The sequence below is a fragment of the Culex pipiens genome, chromosome 2 (assembly GCF_016801865.2).
Source record: "Culex pipiens pallens isolate TS chromosome 2, TS_CPP_V2, whole genome shotgun sequence".
NCBI classification, from domain to species: Eukaryota; Metazoa; Arthropoda; class Insecta; order Diptera; family Culicidae; genus Culex; species Culex pipiens.
The window spans coordinates 74,749,538-74,769,993 of record NC_068938.1 but is presented as its reverse complement, the minus strand read 5'-3'; the positions used below and the strand labels follow the sequence as shown (position 1 = coordinate 74,769,993).

Here is a 20,456-nt window from a genome sequence, read left to right as displayed (position 1 = left end):
CCACATCAATCTCTCTCTCTCTCTCTTCTGCTCACTCTCTCTCATACTCTGATCGGTTGACATACGGTTGGCTCAGACAGAACGATTGCGCTGATTCAAAATAGTCTGTGTTCGGCTGTATTTTAATCATTTATTCGATTGTTTCAAACTAATGAAAATAAAAACATTTTAGAAATATTTAATTTACAATAACAATTGTAATATTTTTAACAGCAACTAAAGCCATGTAAAAATCAATTTGACTTTCAGTTGTGGTAGTGCAGGTCAAACGAGTGCCACCCTGGTATTTTGTAAGCTTCGCTCTTTTCTGAACATAATTCGTGTGTGACTGTCGCTGACGAACGGAGCAGGCCAAGCTTTTTTTGAAGTATTTGAATCGCTGTTTGCGAATCGTTGTCGCCCAAGATTAGTTGTTCGATTCAGTCAGTACCGATTTAGTCAGCACCGAGTGAATGATTTCTAAATTCATAAAAGGGGGGATTAAAAGGGGGATTGGATTGTTTAAGAGTATCGTCAGTGGGGGTGACTATGGGTAAAAAAACGATACGCCTCTCGTATTTTCTTAATAATAAAAACAATTTAAAAACCCGATTTAATCCCACCTGGGGTGAGATAGAGCCTTTCTTACAAAAGGAAGTTAACGGCAGTTGATTTTTTTTTTTTTTTTCAAAGAAATAGCAATATAAAGAATGGTCCATTCATAATACAATTCGAAACTCAACCATATTTTTTCATATAACTGAAAAGCGCTGGTTTTTGCCCCATTTGCAGTTGTAAACTGTGCTCGCACACAAGCATTTTCGATTTTTTAAATCAGAACACATTGTTTTTGAGACAGAGAATTAGCTCACAATTTGCGATGTTCGTAATGTTTTCTGCATATCGCTAAATTGTTCGTATTCTCTGAGTGTTTTTTTTGCACTTTTCAAAATATTAAAAATTAACGAGAAAACAAAATAATTCCGTCTTGCTCCAATGCGTTAAAGTGGTTACAAAATAACTGGCAGAAAGTGTTTCAACACCCGAGAATTTGCCGTGTTGTAAACAACGATGTAACGCAATGTAAAGCCGCATAAATGTTCTTGAAAGCTTTGGAACGCCTACTGTAATTCACTAAACTGTCATTTAGGCGTTAGGCAAAATTGAGAGCTTTCAATAAGCAAGCATTTAGGCGTTTTTGGGATTGGGAAGCATACAACGACTGAGCGCTCGGTGGGACTTCACTACGACAAACGCAAACGTACCGAATAAACCACCGTGGTGCGCTGGTACGATGAACAAAAATACTAATACACAAAAAGGCTAGTACCGAAGCTAGAAAACCAAACCCGCGATGTGCGTTGTCACTGGCACATGGGAAGCTTGAACGCTTCCCAGAAATTCGTTCGCTCAGAGTTCGATCAGAGAATGAGCAAAACAAAAAAGAAAGGCAAAAGAATGAGCATGAGGCTTCAGAACAGATAGCTGCTTGCGTCTAGTTTGCGTTAACTGAAGCTTAGCATAGAAAATAATGATAGGCGATGTGTGATGAACGAGCAATCGATAAAGCAACTTGCACTAAAAGGGGGTAATCTAGTATCAAAACTCTATACGCGCCAGCATCACGCGCCAGCATTGCTCGCGTCTGCATGTGAAGCTCAACTTGACAACTTGTCGACGAGGAGACGAGGAGACGAGGAGACGAGGAGACGAGGAGACGAGGAGACGAGGAGACGAGGAGACGAGGAGACGAGGAGACGAGGAGACGAGGAGACGAGGAGACGAGGAGACGAGGAGACGAGGAGACGAGGAGACGAGGAGACGAGGAGACGAGGAGACGAGGAGACGAGGAGACGAGGAGACGAGGAGACGAGGAGACGAGGAGACGAGGAGACGAAAATCGATCGTCCATGATTTTTTGCAGATTTTTCGAATGAATATTTCTCGAGAAATGATTTGGGAACGAAGCTTGATTTGGCGTCGGAGCCAAAAGCAAACACTATACCTTTCTTTAGTAAGAAAGGCAAAAATGGAAATTTTCTAAAATCTGAACGGTAAATCCAAATGAGGTCAAATTTGTTTCAGAACATCGAGTATGGTCTAGATTATGATGTGGAGAAAAAAAAATAGATAAAATGCCAAAGGAATAGTTTTGGCATTTGGTGAAAATTGGCTTTTACCTTTTTTAGGGGTTTTTCCCCCTCACAGTGAATTAGTACACAAGCTGTAAATCAAAAACCACATTACCGACATGGATGAAAATTTGGGAGGATGTAGGGCTGGAAAAATGCAATTTTTTGGACAAATAAACGATTTCAATACTTCAATTTTCGACCGAATTTTCATTTGAAAACCGCCTGATTTGGTGAAAACACACTCCGAGTCCCCATAAAAAATGGATAAATTCAAATTTGGTATGGAACTGGTTCAGGTTCAGCACATCCCCTTTCAAATGCGCCCAAGAGAGCTCAAATCCATAATGTGGGCTCTGAGAAACCCCCTACCACAAAATTGAGCACTTTTTTACCACACACGGACGTCACGCGTGCTCTACAGTAAATTAAGCGCCAAAATTCGGATATTGGAAGTAGACGAATTCTGTCATTGTCAATCGATCGGGCGTCGAAAATCGATCGTCCATGATTTTTTGCAGATTTTTCGAATGAATATTTCTTGAGAAATGATTTGGGAACGAAGCTTGATTTGGCGTCGGAGCCAAAAGCAAACACTATACCTTTCTTTAGTAAGAAAGGCGAAACGAAACTACGAAACTATTGGCACTACGCCCCCCGGGGCATGGCCTTCCTCTAACGTGGGATTTCTGCTCCAGCGCCTCTGACGAGACAGGAGAAACAGGCAAAAACATCAAAAATCTTTCAACGTAGATTTTTTCTTAGATAGTTTATTAACATTTTCCCAAAAAATGGTGGATTTTGATGAACTCTACCTTAAATGTCAATTGTTTGAAAATTGACCCAATCTCACTCCTTAGAGGGGGTGACATTGGGTCAAATGAAACTAAAATGATGCTCAAATACAGCGATATGGTAAAAACAAGTCATCCAACAGTGTTTCTTGTTCGATGGAATCGTATTGACACGCTACAATGTTTGAAGTGGAGATTTTCAAACATTTGAGTAGTTTTCGAGGAATTCTAACAAAAATATTAGAAAAATTAATTTTCGAGAGGTCATTTTTGGCCAAAAACGTACCCCAACTTAAGACAGCTGCCAAAATAACAGGATTTGTTCTAGGAACGAGATTTTTTCAGCGAAGTCATTTTAAGATGTCCCCTACACAACCCTTTCAACAGAATAAACTTTCATTGAGAAGAACCTGAGAAATGGTAAAATCCGTAAAAAATCACTTTGACCCAAACTCACCCCCCAGACCCAATGTCACTCCCACTGACGGTATTTATTAGCATATTCAAGTTTACTTATAATATCAAAACTCTAAAAATATGGATAACATGATCGAAATTTTCAGTTTCACTGTAAACAAAATCTGAACATCCCTAACTAAACTGAGTCTGTCTAATCGAGCGCAACTAGCGCAAGGTGCAGGCAATCGCTCGTGCCTAGCGCAGCACTGCTTAGACGCCTCAGCATAAACACAGCCGCCTGCCGTCCCAACCGCCAAGGTGTTCCTCCTCTTATCATCATCATTTTAATTGCACAAACCGCGCGCCATCGCAGACGCTCAAGACGACGAGCTGCACTCAGTACGGTTCGCGCACCCTCCAAAACACCTTACCGCGGACGTTTAACCGGAGGAGCGCTTAAATCTTAGTCGGGGTGGTGAAAATTAATACCGTGAGACGTTTTGTCCTCGACAACCGCCGACGCCACCGGGGAGTCTCTCGTTTGTGTTTCGGACGGTTAACGGCCACCAGAAAGTGACTTTGTGCTGAGAACCCTAGTCGAGCGTGACTCCGAGGTGGCTCGCAGTGACTCCGCTTTTCGGAGCTGAAAGTCAGTCCTCAAGAAGATAGCCTTGCCGAAGCATGTGCTACCGCGAGCAGCCGCCGTGGTGGCCTCGGGGACCATCCCTGGGCCAACGCAACCCGCAGTAAATAGTGCAATTTCCGATCAACTTTTTTGGCAAAACGTGCAACGGCAATTAAAATTGCACCACACTAATTGGACGCTGAATTTTCGCTGTTACTAAACTGAACGGAAGACCATTAGAAACCAACCACGTCCACGTCCTGAACCGGAGCAGCACTCTGTCCCCAACTGTGGGCGAAGAAAAATTAGCTTTACTTTTTATAAAAGTTTTCGCCTAGTTTTCAACCTAAGCCTCCAAGAGCCTGTCGAGTCTGTGTTTTATGTACCACCAAGTAGTGACAAGTGCATTCTAAATTCTATATACCACCTTACAAAAAAAAAAAAAACAAAAAAATACCAACGAAGTACTCGTTCGACTTCTTGACCGTCTGAGAAGTTCTGCCGAAACGGAGTAGCTTCGGAAGTTTCAGAAGGTGGTGGACGCTGCAATTGATCGGTTCTTGAAACAAAAACATTTTGGAACTTTTGGAAGTGACTACTATGGAGATAAATTGTGAAAATGAGGGTAGGTGGTTGTGCTGTGAAGTGCTCTGATATGCGGTGAAGTGTGACTTGGCTGTTCTGTGGAACACGAGAACGTGCTCGATTCAACGATGCAAGGATAAGCGGAAAATGAAATCAAATCGGTTATGATTCATCGAGTGTAATACTAAATAAACGAATGGAATCGACGTTGTAGCTTTTTGGGATATTACAAGCTAAGCATTCAACGGATAGGTCCCTTTTTTGGCTTGTATCATTTTCAACATCTAGTCTTTAAAAGTGTTTGAAAGTGTGGCAAGGGTTTAGAGTGCCGATCCAAATTAGCTTTGAAACAAATTAAACCATTTTGGCTATATACTGCGGTTTTGGTCATCAGTTTCACTGTAACATTTGAGCAATTCTCTACGAAATCGGTCTTTTTTCTTAAATTTTATTTTTTGTATTTTTTAATCCGACTGAAACTTTTTTGGTGCCTTCGGTATGCCCAAAGAAGCCATTTTGCATCATTAGTTTGTCCATATAATTTTCCATACAAATTTGGCAGATGGCCATACAAAAATGATGTATAAAAATTCAAAAATCTGTTTCTTTTGAAGGAATTTTTTAATCGATTTGGTGTCTTCGGCAAAATTGTAGGTATGGATATGAACTACACTGGAAAAAAATGATACACGGGAAAAAATTGGTGATTTTTTATTTAACTTTTTATCACTAAAACTTGATTTGCAAAAAAACACTATTTTTATTTTTTTTTTTTTGAGAACTTTTCAGAAATGTCCAGGTTGTGCAAAAAATCTTTGGGCGAGTTATGAATTTTTGAATCAATACTGATTTTTCCAAAAAATCAAAAATTGGTCGCAAAAAAATTTCAACTTCATTTTTTGATGTTAAAATAAATTTGCAATCAAAAAGTACTTTTTTGCAATTCCGTCGTGAAACTACTTATTTTTCCTGTCATTCTTGAACGACGAAATAGCCTACTTTTCTGTACCAAAAATAACAGAATCGAATAGCAACACTTTTCAAAATAAATGCTGAAAAGTTCTACTTTTCAGCACTCAAATAGGTGCTGAAAAGTTGAACTTTTCAGCACTTGTTTCGAAAAGTAACACTTTTCAACATTTTTTTGTTTTAAACGATTTATTGACAAAATACATGAAAATTTGACATAAAATTTCACTCAGTGTGTGTTTTTTGGAATTGCAAAAAATGTTGTATGGAACTCGTTGCAAAACTTGATTTTTTCAGCACTCTTCGTATTTATCCAACTCGGTGAACCTCGTTGGATAAATGTACGACTCGTGCTGAAAAAATCCTCTTTTTGCAACTTGTTGCATAAACTACTATAGTGAAATTTTGATAAAGTGCACCGTTTTCAAGTCAAATCCATTTTTAGGTGACTTTTTTGAAAATAGTCGCAGTTTTTCATTTTTTTTTAAATAATTGCACATGTTTGCCCACTTTTGAAAAATATTTTTGAAAAGCTGAGAAAATTCTCTATATTTTGCATTTTTGGACTTTGTTGATGCTGAGATATTGACATGCATGTTTAAAAACAGGAAATTGATGTTTTCCAAGTCTAAACCGAACAACCCACCATTTTCTAATGTCAATATCTCAGCAACTAATGGCCCGATTTTCAATGTTAAAATATAAAACATTCGTGAAATTTTCCGATAATATTAAATATAAAAATAATAAAATATTTTTTTCGAAAAGATCGGAAAATTTCAAAACTGTTTCATATTTTAACATTGAAAATCGGACCATTAGTTGCTGAGATATCAACATTAGAAAATGGTGGGTTGTTCGGTTGAGACTTGGAAAACATCAATTTCCTGTTTTTAAACATGCATGTCAATATCTCAGCATCAACAAAGTCCAAAAATGCAAAATATAGAGAATTTTCTCAGCTTTTCAGAAATATTTTTTTTCAAAAGTGGGCAAATATGTGCACTTATTTAAAAAAAAATGAAAAACTGCGACTATTTTCAAAAAAGTCACCTAAAAATTGATTTAACTTGAAAACGGTGCACTTTATCAAAATTTCACTAAAGTTCTTTGTGATTGCAAATTTAATTTTACATCGAAAAATGAAGTTGAAAATTGTTTGCGACCAATTTATCGATTTTTTGAAAAAATCAGTATTGATTCAAAAATTCATAATTCGCTCAAAAATTTTTTGCACTACCTGGAAATTTCTGAAAAGTTGGCATTTGATGTCCTCTAAAACATATCAAAAAATAAAAAAAAATTAAAAATTGTGTATTTTTTACAAATTAAGTTTTAGTGACAAAAAGTTAAATAAAAAATCACCAAAATTTGTTTACGGTGTGTAATTTTTTCCAGTGTAGTCCATATCCATACCTACAACTTTGCCAAAGACACCAAATTGATCAAAAAAATCCTTCAAAAGATACAGATTTTTGAATTTTCATACATCATTTTTGTATGGCCAGCTGCCAAATTTGTATGGAAAATTATACGGACAAACTAATGATGCAAAATGGCTTCTTTGGGCATACCGAAGGCACCAAAAAAGATTCAGTCGGATTAAAAAATACAAAAAAAAATCGAATGACCGAAACTGAAAGAACTACTCTGAAGGAATGTTCATTGCAGTTCTAATGGTAACATTATTAATGGTAACATTAAAGGGTAATACTACTCCATTACATTTTACACCTTGTCAATTTAAACATTTTCTATTCATTAGAAAAGTAATTCGATTACCAATCCAACGATAAATCCGGAAATCATTTTCATCAAAATTTCAGAACCCAGCCCAAAAAAAAAGTGTGTAATTAACACTTTTGTGCTCATATCTTTTGAAAGGAAAGTCCGATCTCAATTTTTTGTACTCTTAGCAAAGGTCTTTTAATAACTCATCTAACGATGAGTGGAATGTTTGATCTGGACATAGTTTTCATCACAATATCTGACATCCGATCAAAAAAAGGTTTATCATTAGCACTTGAGTGCTCATAACTTTTGATAGGGTTATCAGACCTTAAAATTTTTGAAGTACTTAACTAAACATCACAATTTTTAGACAGTGACTGAATGGACCCCAAGACCGATTGAATCAGATCAAAACGTTCAAAATTGGTCCAGCCAGTGCCGAGATAATCAAGCGCATCCCACCACACCCACAGACACTTGCTCAGAATTTGATTCTGAGTCGATATAGGGGGAGAGGGGGTAATATGCACCCCCGGGGCAAAATGCACCCCCTCTTTTTCTTGGTATTTGGAAGAACTATCCGGGAAAAAATCATAGACATCGGAAGCTGATTATTGCTAAACGCTGCTGGAAAAATTTGAGCTTCGTAGTATAAAATTAGCTCTAGTTATTTGCAAAACATTAAAATGTTGTGTTTTCATCTAATTTTCATTGAACTTTCATTATGATTTTTGGATAGTATAAAAAGCATTGTAAGTTTTGAGGTAGACAGTTTTTGCCATAATCTTCATTATTCTGTAGATAGATGAGTTCAAAAACATCAAAAAATGCATTTTTAATTAAATTTTCTACAAAAGGGTAGTCGGGGCAAAATGCACCGCTGTGAAGCTCCTTTGTAAAAACAGCGGTGTCATCTAGTGGTGACTAGTGAAAACTGCTTTCACCCGGTGCATATTGCCCCGCATGGTTGTTTGAAATGAATCAGAAATGTTTTTAGAAATTTGACATTTTCGAACAATTTTGAGGTTTTTTATGTCTTTTTTTACATGGATGACAAAGAATAATAGTTGGTTTAGAACATCGAACAAATTCTTCCACAGTAATGCTGTAATGGTTGAGAAATCACAGTTTTCCCCTAGGGGGTGCATATTACCCCCTCTCCCCCTAAATACGTGAAGGTGGATTTAGGATGTCTAATAAAAAAAAGTTAATTTTTCGAGTGATTTTATGATCTTTCCTCCGTGAGGAAGGCTAACATGTGTGCAATAAATTCATTTTATTGTGAGTATTCCCAAATTCGATATTTCATGTGTATTTTTTCAAAAGTTCTTATCTGCAGGGAAAAAAGTATTCTAGATTTACTTTCAAGTCTTTGGCTATGATTTTTGTTTACAATCTAGGGAATCTGAATACAATTTGAATTCTTCCAAAATCAGATATTCATCGCTCTTCGCTTTAATGTATAAATGTCAGCAAGATTTTGCAGAGTTGAATTTTACTAGTTAATGTTTCCAGAAAACCACAATTGGTTATGAAATGATGAAGTCACATCCTGTAAAACAAATCACTAAACATATTTTCACTTTATAGAAAATTGATGGCTTCACATTTAGGCAAAGTTTTTCGTGATCTTTTTTGCCGTCGAACAAAATGAATTCTTTATCCAAAGTTTTACAGGTAATTTGAATGTATTTGATTTGATTATTTTGATAATAATGGACCTATTTTTTTATTTTTGTATGAAGTTATTTATTTATTTTAATGTTTTTGCAATCAAAAAATGCTACCAATTTTTTATTCTTCCTCTACGCTTTTTGTTTGCAGAAAAGTTCAGAAATGTTGCTTTTCAATTGAATTTTGTTTCGTTTTATCGAAGAATACTTAATAATTTATTTTTAACTTGGTTTTAATTTTTAACACAAGTTTAATATAAAAAATACATTTTTTTACTTTCTAACGCTTTTGCTGTAAAACGCTGTATCCAAATGCTTTTATATTCGGTAATATCCTTTTTTAGGCGGATTTAAATGTATACTAAGAAAACAAAAATCAAACACTTTGCATCTTCTTCATAAAAAAAGTCACGAAGAAGACGCATAGTGCTTTTAGACTTAGCACTAACAATTTTCGAACCAAATCATTTCTACATCGTTTTCCCACAAAACAATGTTTTGTGAAAAGGTTCGTGCCTTTACTTGCATCGCAATCGCCAGGTTCCAAACTCGCTGCAAAGTTCCAAGTCTGATCAATTTGTTCGTTAATTATTCTCACTGAACTATTTGAAACAAGATTTTAACGTATCTTTCAATGTTTCCTTTTCCTTCATTCCCAGTCCCTGAATCTAATCAGTTCCGGTCACGGTGGCAGTTGTAACACGAGCGCTCAAAGATCGCCCCGAAGACCGCACACGCCTTGCGAGTCGTCGGCAAACACACCCGGAGTTGCCACCAAGAGCAGCCTGAGCCCGAAGACGCCCCCGGTTTCGCCGGAATCGCCCGTCACCAGCTACCTGGATGACGATCTGGATTCGCTGCAGAGCTACAGCAGTTCGGTGGCGAGCGGAATGTCGTGTGACCACCCGTACGTGGCACGCAACGGGACCACGTTCAGTGGCCGCAAGATGAAATACGTAGTGCACTGCTCGAGCCATGCGGGCCAAACGGGCGAGGATTACCTCACGCCGACGCAGCGAGCCCAGCGCCAGATCCGGCGGCTGAAGGAGCTGCTGTCGCAGGCCCGCATGGATCTGGAGCAGCGCGACAGTGAAATCCTAAGACTTACCAAAGAGGTCGTTGAGTTGCGACTGTTCAAAGCGTCGCTCAGTTCCCCGGAGGAACGTTCCAACTCGAGCGACGCCGTAACGGTGCGTGAGAACACCACCAACGATGCGAACACGCCCAGCTCGCAGGGCATCTCGCCGATCGTGGATCAGACGGACGAAGGAGTTGTAGGGCTAGGAGTCAAGGCCAGTCCCCGGCACCATCTGCACAACCATGGCATCCACCAGGTGCAGTTCATGGAGAAGATGTCCACGTCGGAGATGGCCAGCTCGTTCGCCGATTCGGGCCACTTTGAGGACATTACGACCTCGTCGATACACTCCAAGGACTCGTACGTGCACACGCAGGATCGTGCTTGCGGAAGCGACGAGGAGATCGACGCCGAACGGCAACGGCTCGTCGAGATGTACGAGGCGCGCATCGAGGAACTGGTCAAGCAGCAGGAAGCGGACGCCCAGCAGGTGCGCATGTCCAACAACGATCGCGTCGAGGCGCTGCTGCAAAAGCTGGCCGAGTCCAACAGCCGATACTGTGATCTGGTCCCGGACCACGAACAGGTAAGCTCTCGCTCAACTGTTTCTCCTTAGAAGCGTCCTTTATTAACTTACGCTTCATTCCTCAGGCAAAGGAGCGCATCCGCGAGCTGGAGAAGCAGCTCGAGGAGCTCCACCTGCAACTGCAGGAGCAGGAGGACAAAGCCAACAAGATGTATCTGCACATGTACGCCAAGGGCCAGGAAGCGGAACGGCAGGAGCAGGCGGACCGCGTGATCGACATGGCGCGCCAGTCGCCCAGCCGGGTTTCGGTGCCGGAACTGATGCAGCAACTCCAGGTGACCCAGGAGGAATTGGAGAACATACGGGTAAGTCGGGCGGGATTCGGAAGGGGAACTTCAAATCTCTTTCCGTCTATATATTCTTCGTCGCTCTCTTTCTCTCTCTGTCTGTGTCTATCCGTAATGTGTTGTTCGGCAAGCATCGTCGTGCCGTCATCGCTCGTGATTCTGTAATAAAGCCCCTCTGTACACAATCCCAAATCCCACATTCCACAAATCCTAACCCACTGTTACTGTTCTAAAATTGTATTAAAAGTGATAATCGCTCGTTCACACAAGCTTTCCAGTCATAATTCATCCATATGCCTGTCGAGAAAAGCGTGCTCAAATTAGCAGCAGCACTTTCTCGGACCCCCATCTCTGTCCATCACACATCATCTCGCATCGAATCGTGATGGTGTGGTGCTACACTTTTCTTTTTGTTGTCGATGTTTTGTTTTCACCCCTCGCCGCCACCCATGTGTACATGTTTTTCAGGCTATGTTGGGTGCAACTGGGGCTTTTAAAAAAATGATCGATTCCGTAATTCGGTAATTTGGAAAAATGGTCGCTGAGCGAGTTTCTCAGGGAAATTACGGCTTGATTTGATAATGCTCAGCGATACACAGCGTGAACTTTTGAAAAGAGATTTTCTGATTGGGTTCGTATCTTCCAAGTGTCTTCGGCAAAATTGTTGGTACATATTAGGCTTTTAAGTCATGAACGAATACTTCAGTGGTTTTAATTTGAATTTAATATTGAATGGTATATAATTGTATGATAGGGGAGGGTGGCGAGCTCTATCAATTTATCAGCAAACTGTAAACTTTTTGCTTGATTAGAAAGTTCCAAAATTCAACTAGGTTTGTCTAATACGGGATTTTGAACTGAAGAGTTCTTTGAGTCATGCCAAGCGTTTTAAATAAACATTTTAACCGCTATATCAAAATACAGTCCAGACTCGATTATCCGAAGGCCTCGGAAAAATTTCACTTCGGATAATCGAATAACGAAAAAAACATTTTTTTCGTTGCCTAATTTTTTATTGTCGAGCTTAAGTATGACTCCTAAACTAGGAGAAATTATCGTATGTTTGGCAGGTCAAGCACTCGCTCCTAATCCCATCCAATTTGCTGATTTTCACTATTTAAACAACTAACTTTGCAAAACTTTTGATAGAAACTTGCTTGCTCACTTCTTATTGAGCTATTTATCACTTGATTTCAGTTGAAAACGCTTTTAATTAGCTTTATTTGAATGTCAAAGTTCTGACCTGCCAATATTAGAGGCACGCTGGAATTAGATGCTGTTCCCCTACGTTAAAGTGATTTAAACTTTTAAATCCAAGATGGCGGCCAATATGGCGGTGATGAAATATTGAAAAATGAATTATATTATTAAATAGGCAATCAACTATTCAAATTTGACTAAAATGGGGTTGCAGAACGCGAATTTGATGCTTAAAACAAGAAAAAGAAAACAAATTGTTCGTGATTCGATTATCCGAAGTCCCATACAAACCTTTGGATAATCGAACTTCGGATAATCGAAACTTCAGATAATCAAGTCTGGACTGTATTAGTAGAAATTTGATCCTTAGTCAGTATTTTGAAGAAATCTAAAAAACACGTTTCTTAATTATTTAAACTAATGATTTTCTTTATGCTGTATAACAAGTTGAATATGAAAAATATTTGAAACCTTTAAATATTCATATTTTGTCCAAAATTGAGCGTGTTTATACAGGCTGATAATTATGGTTTACAAAACATTTTTTTCAAATTGCAGTTAGTCATTTTCAACTATGCTGATGGAATCAATGTAATAAAAAAACTAAACCAGTCCATGAATGGGACAATAAAATTCAGATTCCCCGACAACGATACATTCTTTAACAAACCGACCCTATCATATGAGCCTCGACTCGATCTGGATCGAGATCGAGCCTGAATCGAGTCGAGGCTCGAGCCAAAATTCTCAGTGGGTTGATGCTTATAAAGAACAACACTTGAATGAATTAAATAGAGGTGGACTAAACCACTCTTTTTTAGGGGCCGCTGAAAAAAGCTGCTTTTTCGCTCTTTTTCAAAATTTCGATGAAAAGGCTATTCTAAGAAAAAAGGGATTTTTTAGGGGTTTTTTTTTCTCGCAATTGTGGTCCAGATCGTATAATAAAGTGGAAAATGGACTTTCCGAAAAATTCTAGTTTTGGAGCTTTGTTGTCTTCAGAAGAGTTGTTACAAATGGAAAGGGGTAACTTTTGGTTTGTTTTAAAAATTAGGGTGGGTCACGTTTTGGGTGATTATGAAAATCTAACTTATCAGGAATATTTTTGGGAATTTTTTTGTCTTCCAAAAAGTTGTTGGACTTGCCAATCCAAGCAACTTTATCAAAGACACACAAAATTTTATCTCGTAATCTACGCTACGAACAAATTTATAGAATGCCCAAACCTTTAAAAATTAGTTTTTGAACGTGGCAATTAGGGTTAAGTTTTAGAGACATTTATATTATTTGACAAGTCAATTTGGACTTAAGGATCAAAAGCAATTTTAAGGCATGCATTTTTAAAATTTAAATATCTCGAAAAGGCGCAAGCCAAATTTCAAGTACCAGGTTGAATTTGAAAGAGGAAAAGGCACAGGCCAAATTTTAAACGCCAGATTGCATTCGAAAGTGGAGATAAAACACTACAAACGCTGAAAAAATCTCAGAGGTGTTTTTCTCTAAACGCGAAATATCTTCATTTTAAAAAGTCTAATTTTCAATGGAAACCCATATGGAGCCACCCTAACGAAATTCGAAAATTATCCAAATATATGTTTTTCTATGTAAGTTTGCCCGCTGATTCTGAATCAGCCCTCAGAATTGAGTCAAAGTGTCAAAAAATTGTTTTTTAGTTATATGTTGGGTTTCAATGCAAAATTATCGTATACACCTAAAAAAGACCAAAAATCATTTTTTTTACACTTTTGCTCAAACCTGAGGGCTGATTCAGAATCAGCGGGCAAAATTACATAGAAAAACATATATTTGAATAATTTTCGAATTTCGTTAGGGTGGTCCCATATGGGTTCCCCTTGAAAATTAGACTTTTTTAAATGAAGATATCTCGAGTTTAGAGAAAAACACCTCTGAGATTTTTTCAGCGTTTGTAGTGCTGGATCTCCTCTTTCGAATGCAACCTGGCGATTAAAATTTGGCCTGCGCCTTTTCAACATATTTATGTTTAAAAGTGCATCTATTTTTTTGCCTTAAAATGACTGTAACTTTTGATCTTTAAGTTCAAATTTACTGGTCAAATAATAAAAATGTTTTTTAGAGCTCTAAAAGTGCCCCGAAATCAGTTTTCTCTAAAACTTAACCCTGAATTGCCACTTCAAAAAACTGATTTTTGAAGGTTTGCTCAGATGCTTTCTATAAATTTGGTCGTAAAAGGGCTTTTTGCCAAGCATATTTAAATACTCAAACTTGTGTTGGAGAATTGATGTATCTTTTTGCGATTCCGTCTTGAAACTTCCTACTTTCCCTATCATTCGCGAATGACGAAACAGCCTACTTTTCTCTACTAATAATAACAGAAGCGAATAGCAACACATTTCAAAACAAATGCTGAAAAGTTCTACTTTTCAGCACTAAAATGTATGCTGAAAAGTTTAACTTTTTAGCACTTGTTTCGAAAAGTAATACTTTACAACATCGTGTTGATTTAAACGGTGAAATTGACTAAATACATAGATATTAGACTTACAAATACATTCAAAAGGTGTTTTTCGGAATTTCAAAAAAAAAATGTTGTATGGAACTCGTTGCAAAACTTGATTTTTTCAGCACTTTTCGTATTTATCCAACTAGTGTACGACTGGTGCTGAAAAATCTGATTTTTGCAACTTGTTGCATCAACTACTATTATGAACAAATGTGTAATGAGAAGATATTTAAATTGTTTAGAAAATCATTCTCTTTTAGAGTGATTTCAAAGAAAACTAGAAAACTGAAAATATGGGTGAGAAAACATATATGTTCAAATATTAACATGATTGCTATTTAGAGACTTTCAAAGTAAATTGCCTAGTTTCCGTTTTTTATCCTAAAGTACTTGAAAAAGTATTCCTTGGGACAATTTTGAATAATTTGGCATTATTTCATAAGCATTCAAATATTTGAAATTACATTTTCATTTCTCAAATGAAAACAAGTTCAAAAAGCATTCCATCTTGGAACGGTTCATTCAAAATACGCCGAGCTTCCGTGGCCGTGAGGTTATGGGTTTCGCCTTGTAAGCGGAAGGTGATGGGTTCGATTCCTGTCTGGCTCGGCAAAGTCAGATCCCTTCAAAGAGTAAATCTGCTCACTGGGAATACTGACCGGTAGGGGATGGGTTTCGACTAACGGCGTGCTGGATTTCCAATCCAGAGGTCGTGAGTTCGATTCTCGTACCGGGATGATGAAGTTTTTTTTTAAAAAAAGGAACCGATGTTCTTTTTTTGTGAGCCATCTAGATTTCGCTCTTTTTAGTGAACCGGTTCGCTCTATTTTTGCCCACCTCTAATTTTACTTGCAAAGAAAAAAAAGTCTCTTAGAGGTTTCCTGCAACATTTTCAGAAATAAATGTGTAGTTTAATCCAAAAAACGTTCGATTTATTTTGATGTATTCTACAAACTGTTTAGGTCACCTCTCTCTCTCCTACTTGCTCCTGAATTAATGCCAATGCGTGGTGACAGCAATCATTTGAATGCAGTCTTGGGAAAGGTGATCTGAAATTCTGTAGAATGTCTAAGAATGAATTGTAATTACTGTGTGAGTAACTTCTTGTTGCGTTTATTCGTTCGTGTGTGAATAATATCGGAGTCAGGTTGACGCAGTGAAGGCGAACGAAGCGCTTAGTCATCAATAAACATACGTTTTATTGAAAAGTAACTTTAAATGCTAAACAAAATTGTTTAGTTTATTTCACAAAGAGAACGGCCTAAATTAAACAATAAACCAAAATTTCAGTTTTAAAAATCTCTCTTAAAACTTCCTCTAAGATCTATCCTTCACCTCTTTTACACCTTTCCTTTCCATCACCCTAAATTCACCTCCAAATTCACTGAATCAAACAACGAAAAGAACACAAAAAGCATTAGTACAAAATCATTAATCTAACTCTGACCAAATTTATTCTAACTTTTCGTCCTTCTTCCCCACCACCACCACTCATTCCGGTTTTTACTTCCTTCTACCCCTCCCTTCCCTCCCTCCTTACAGGATGCAAACTATCAGCAAGAAAGTGGAAGCTCGCACGTTTTACTGAGCGCCAAAGAAGCGATCTCGCTGTGGCTTTTGGGCGCCCGGAAGGTTTGTAGCAGAACATCTGTAACACTCTCTTTTTATTCTGATAAAAAAAAACCAAAACGCAGAACTTTCGTTACTCTAGATTAGTGAAATTGGCTTAGCCGGATATTTGTTTTTTTCTGAAGTGGCTTTATTTTTGTTCTAGCGTGCATGCCGCAACTTATTTGTTTTATTCGAATAATTTTCAAGGATGTTTCAGCAATGTTACAGTCCTTTTCCGATCGTTTCCTGTTGATTTCTGCTCTAAACTTCTACGCAGCGTTTCTTCTCTAATCTCTCCTTACTTGTAGCACCCTATGTTTGAACTTCTACCTGCACACACCTCTGTCGCTTTGCATCGTGAAAATGCACCAAATTAACTGCTTTAAGCTTTGATATCTTATAACTGTTGACACTTGTTTTCACAGACCATGTACAAGCGGCTGATCGACGCCCAGCAGACGAAGAACAAGGTCGACCCGGAGGTTACGCTGCAGTTCCTGAAGAGCGCCATCTACTACTTCCTCACGGACAAGGAAAACTCGCAGGGCCACCTGAACGCGATCGAGAGCATTCTCGGCTTTTCGGACGCGGAAAAATGCAACATTGACAAGGCGCGAGCTTACAAGTGAAAGGCTTACAGGAAAATATGATAAAGAAGTGAAGAAGATACACAATTGAAACACAAGTTATGAAGATTAGATAAGATTTAAATGTTTTCAAGCAAACAAACAAAAAACTACTGAAAGAGCAACAAGTTAGACGGCTGATACACACGCAATTGAACACAACACAATTAGAAGGCATAAAATAAACATGTTAATATGAGTATTATCCTTATTCTTTCAATTAAATGCTTGTCCGAGATGCGTTGCTTTGTTTCTGTACGGTATTTTAATAAGTTCCTTTTTTAATATTTATTCCGCATTCTACCAAAAAAATGAGAGAAGGAAAACGAAACTTTGATGATTTTAAAATGACTGCATGTTATAATAACCTATATTTTATAGCACTTTTAATCCAGGTTCAAGGTTTTCTCAAAACTTCGGGGTCTAATTTTCAGTCTATTGAGTTTCACCACACGCAAAAAATACTACAACGCTGTGTAGAGGCACCTTTCACAAGTGCAGAAAGCTCAATTTGAAAACACGCTATTTGATTGCCACAAAACAGTTCTAATCGCATCGCTTTAAACATTTCGATAGAGTGCAAAACAGATTCGTCCATAATCAGATGTGTCGGCTAGCTCCGAACTCTTCACACACCAGAGCAAAAGATATTGAGGATTACATAGTTATCGTTAACTATATTGTAGAGAAGAACAAGAAGGTAAAAAATAGTTAGACAAACTGCTAGCCTCCGAGCCTCACAGCAAGCAAGCAGATATTTATTTCCTGACTAGAGATGACTTTGAGCGATATTTTGCAAACCGTAACTTACCCAAATCAAATAGCTATTTGTAATAATCAAAAACGCTTTCGGTTGTGTTTCAGCAGCGAGCAGTACGAATAGTGCCTAATTTTAGGAAAGCAACAAAAAAAGACGTAATGAAATTCAAAAAACTCAAAATTTCAGCAGTTCGAAAATAAATTAAATCAATTCCAGTGTTAGAAAAATCAACGTTTCAAACTAAACTTACAGTAAAATAGCAGAAAAAAACACAAAACCACTTAACCGATATCCCAAAAATGAAACGCAAGATTAGACGGCAAATGCAAAATAGGAAAAGTTGTTTGTAAAAGTGAGAAGGAACTAAAAAAAAAGAAAGAGTGCAATCCTGTGAACCCGGTATAGCTAAAGTAGTGAGCAATGCAAGTGTTGAAAAAAATGCAATGAATTTTATTCAAATGTTGCCTACACATTCACACACCACGATAAATACAAGGAAAGTTTAAAAATTAGATGTGCGTTTTGATCTTATCCGAAACCCTGTCCCTCCACTGCAAGATTCTTGGTGGGGACTCGAGGATCTGACACATCCCCGTCCATCTTTTTTGGTCCGATGTACGTCCTTCAGCTTCGGAAATGTAATAATAAACTCCATTTGGCGCACACCAGCCAACATTTTGATCGTTTTGTGATGATTATATTAGCTGTTTACATTCGCGTTCTAAGTCATCTTTTCGCTTCTTGACGACTCAATAGGGACCTCGAAGCAGTCCCCAATAGTCGGTGCATTGTCCCCATAATTCAGGCATGTGCTTTTCTCTGCCAGTTACAAGCAATTTCATAAAGAGGTTGACCACCTGATAGAACCGGTCAGCAATGATAGACTGGTGCACGAACAGCGTCTCCTTCTCAAAGGGACTCACATTTGGCAGATTGCACGTTCTCGGAGAATAACACTGCTGTCAGCGATGTAATTACACAGGTCATCACTTGCTTCAAGATCAGTTGCTGTGATCTTTCAACAATGTCAAGCTTGATGTTGGCAGCATCTCTGCAGGACCACGTATGGTAGCTTCGTTCCTTATTTACTTTCCTTGCACTTGTTGTCCAGGTCAGAATCAGTTTGAACGCAAACGTCGAGACGTGTGATATGATCACGACTTGGTGTTTGTACAAGTTCCCTGAAATGAAATGCATTTCAATCGAAAAATAAACATTTTCCAATAAAAATACCCTCAAGGCACTATCGATTGCTGTACCTTGATCCAGCTCATCCAATTGTTGAGTCTGCATCATGCTGTTGTAAGTCCAATCCATCTCTTCCGCTTAAGCTACATTGTTGTAGTGGGTCTCATCAAACAACGGGTCCTCGATTACCCATTCATAATCATCCGATTCTTAATAACGTGGCTCAGGAAGAAAATCCAGCCATTGCCAATCGGATGTTTCAGTTTTATCTACTGTATTAAATGGCATCGACTCAATTGATTCATCCGACACGTGTCGAATTGGCTTGATCAAATTCATCTTCCTCTGTCCACACGCAGTCACGTTTGCGAGTTTCTCGAGAGCGATTGTCGGAACTGCATTTTTCTTTCTTCGTCGAAACCTGTACCAGTTGACCCGGAAACATCACTAGACACGACAGCATTTGCTGGGTCATTTATGCTTACTCTCGGCCAGACAACATAAGCGGGAACACCTCCCGCTATCAATTTCACAGCTGGTGTTGAACCATTTCCCACAAACGTGGAGGTACTCTGCAGGAACAATGGTGGCACCCATCGCTGCCGATCGTTAACCTCCCAACCACACACTGACTCATGTTCGTTTCCGTCGTGTCCTGTTCCGGAGTCCGCTAACCGGTTCCAGCACAATTCAATCACACTTCCACGCCAAACGTTCACTCTCAACTGTCCACAGTGTAAACATAAACAAGTGTATATTTTCATTCGCTGTCAAAATCAAGTACACGCTTTTGTAAGGAATAGTCTATTCCGGGTTATTACTCAATCAATATATTTAAATTTTTTTAAAGGTAAGACGGAGAGACCGAGAGACGAATTGAGGTCTTCAAAAATTATTTATTCTATGAAAAACCAAGAACAAAATTTATAAGAATCGCACACAACCCCAACAACAAACCACGCTCACCTCACCAACTAAACCACCTTGCGCCAGTACTGTCAGCATGCTGTCAGTCCGCTTTGACACATCGACGCGACGACGTCAACACGCAAACTGCAAGCATTCACCGCAGTTGGGATTCGGAGTCAGCAAATCCACTCACATAAACAGAACGGACGTGTAAGCAAGCGGACGGGTCCGGATATCGCGGTGGCCGTGGGTTGAACAGTTTTCCTGAAGACGGGCTATCTGGAACAAGTGTGTGCGGTGTAGCGACGGATTGTTCCAGTCTTGTGGGTTCCTCGTCGGAACAATCGCGGAAGTGTTGCGGTGATAGAGGTTTGTTACGGTGGAGTTCTGCGGAACAGGGGAAAAGTGAAGGGATAGGTATTTTTGTGGTGTCAGCAGCAGCAGTGACTGGAATCTGGAATTACGGAAGAAGACAAGGTTGCGTTGGAGGAAGTTGGGTTTCTTTTTGCCGGAACACGACTGTCGTTCAAGTTTCAGATCAAAGCCTGCTTAGCTAAGAATCAAGTTGAAGTTTACAAAAGGTCGTGTAGTTTGAAATTGTCCAAAGTGGAATTCCGGTCCAGCATCGGATTGTATACGTGTACACACCACGGAAGAAAGTGAACACACTCAGAAAAAAAAGAGAGAGCTATTTTTGGGAATATATACGGTACAAGTGAGGAAAAAAATAAAACACATCAAAACGCGGCTCCCCCTTTTCGCCCGTTCGCCGAGAGATGCTGCTGCTCTTCTCGTGGCTCCCCACGAAAACGACGGCGATGATGATGCTCGAAACGGCCTGACAC

General features: G+C 38.7%; 2 protein-coding genes across 9 annotated transcripts in view; both read left to right on the top strand.

The window, feature by feature from the left end:
• The window catches only part of LOC120421104 (protein quick-to-court), a 70,350-nt gene extending 52,324 nt beyond the window's left edge, over window positions 1–18,026 (top strand). For 2 of the 5 annotated variants that reach the window (XM_052707744.1, XM_039584253.2), the window contains exons 3-6: window positions 9,547–10,551; window positions 10,617–10,856; window positions 16,060–16,149; window positions 16,554–18,026. In XM_052707744.1, the coding sequence (XP_052563704.1) occupies window positions 9,547–10,551; window positions 10,617–10,856; window positions 16,060–16,149; window positions 16,554–16,757 (1,539 nt within the window). In that variant the 3' untranslated portion in view covers window positions 16,758–18,026. Of the gene's footprint in view, window positions 1–4,412; window positions 4,555–8,804; window positions 8,892–9,546; window positions 10,552–10,616; window positions 10,857–16,059; window positions 16,150–16,553 lie in introns of those variants that run through there. The other 3 variants (XM_039584255.2, XM_039584256.2, XM_052707745.1) reach the window with 3 other exon arrangements.
• A 1,752-nt stretch (window positions 18,027–19,778) lies between these two features.
• Window positions 19,779–20,456, top strand: part of LOC128092844 (polypeptide N-acetylgalactosaminyltransferase 5) — a 75,157-nt gene continuing 74,479 nt past the window's right edge. Inside the window, exon 1 of one of the 4 annotated variants that reach the window (XM_052707750.1) lies at window positions 19,779–19,980. The gene's annotated coding sequence lies outside the window, so the exon portion shown is untranslated. Of the gene's footprint in view, window positions 20,321–20,456 lie in introns of all 4 variants that reach the window. The other 3 variants (XM_052707753.1, XM_052707752.1, XM_052707751.1) reach the window with 3 other exon arrangements.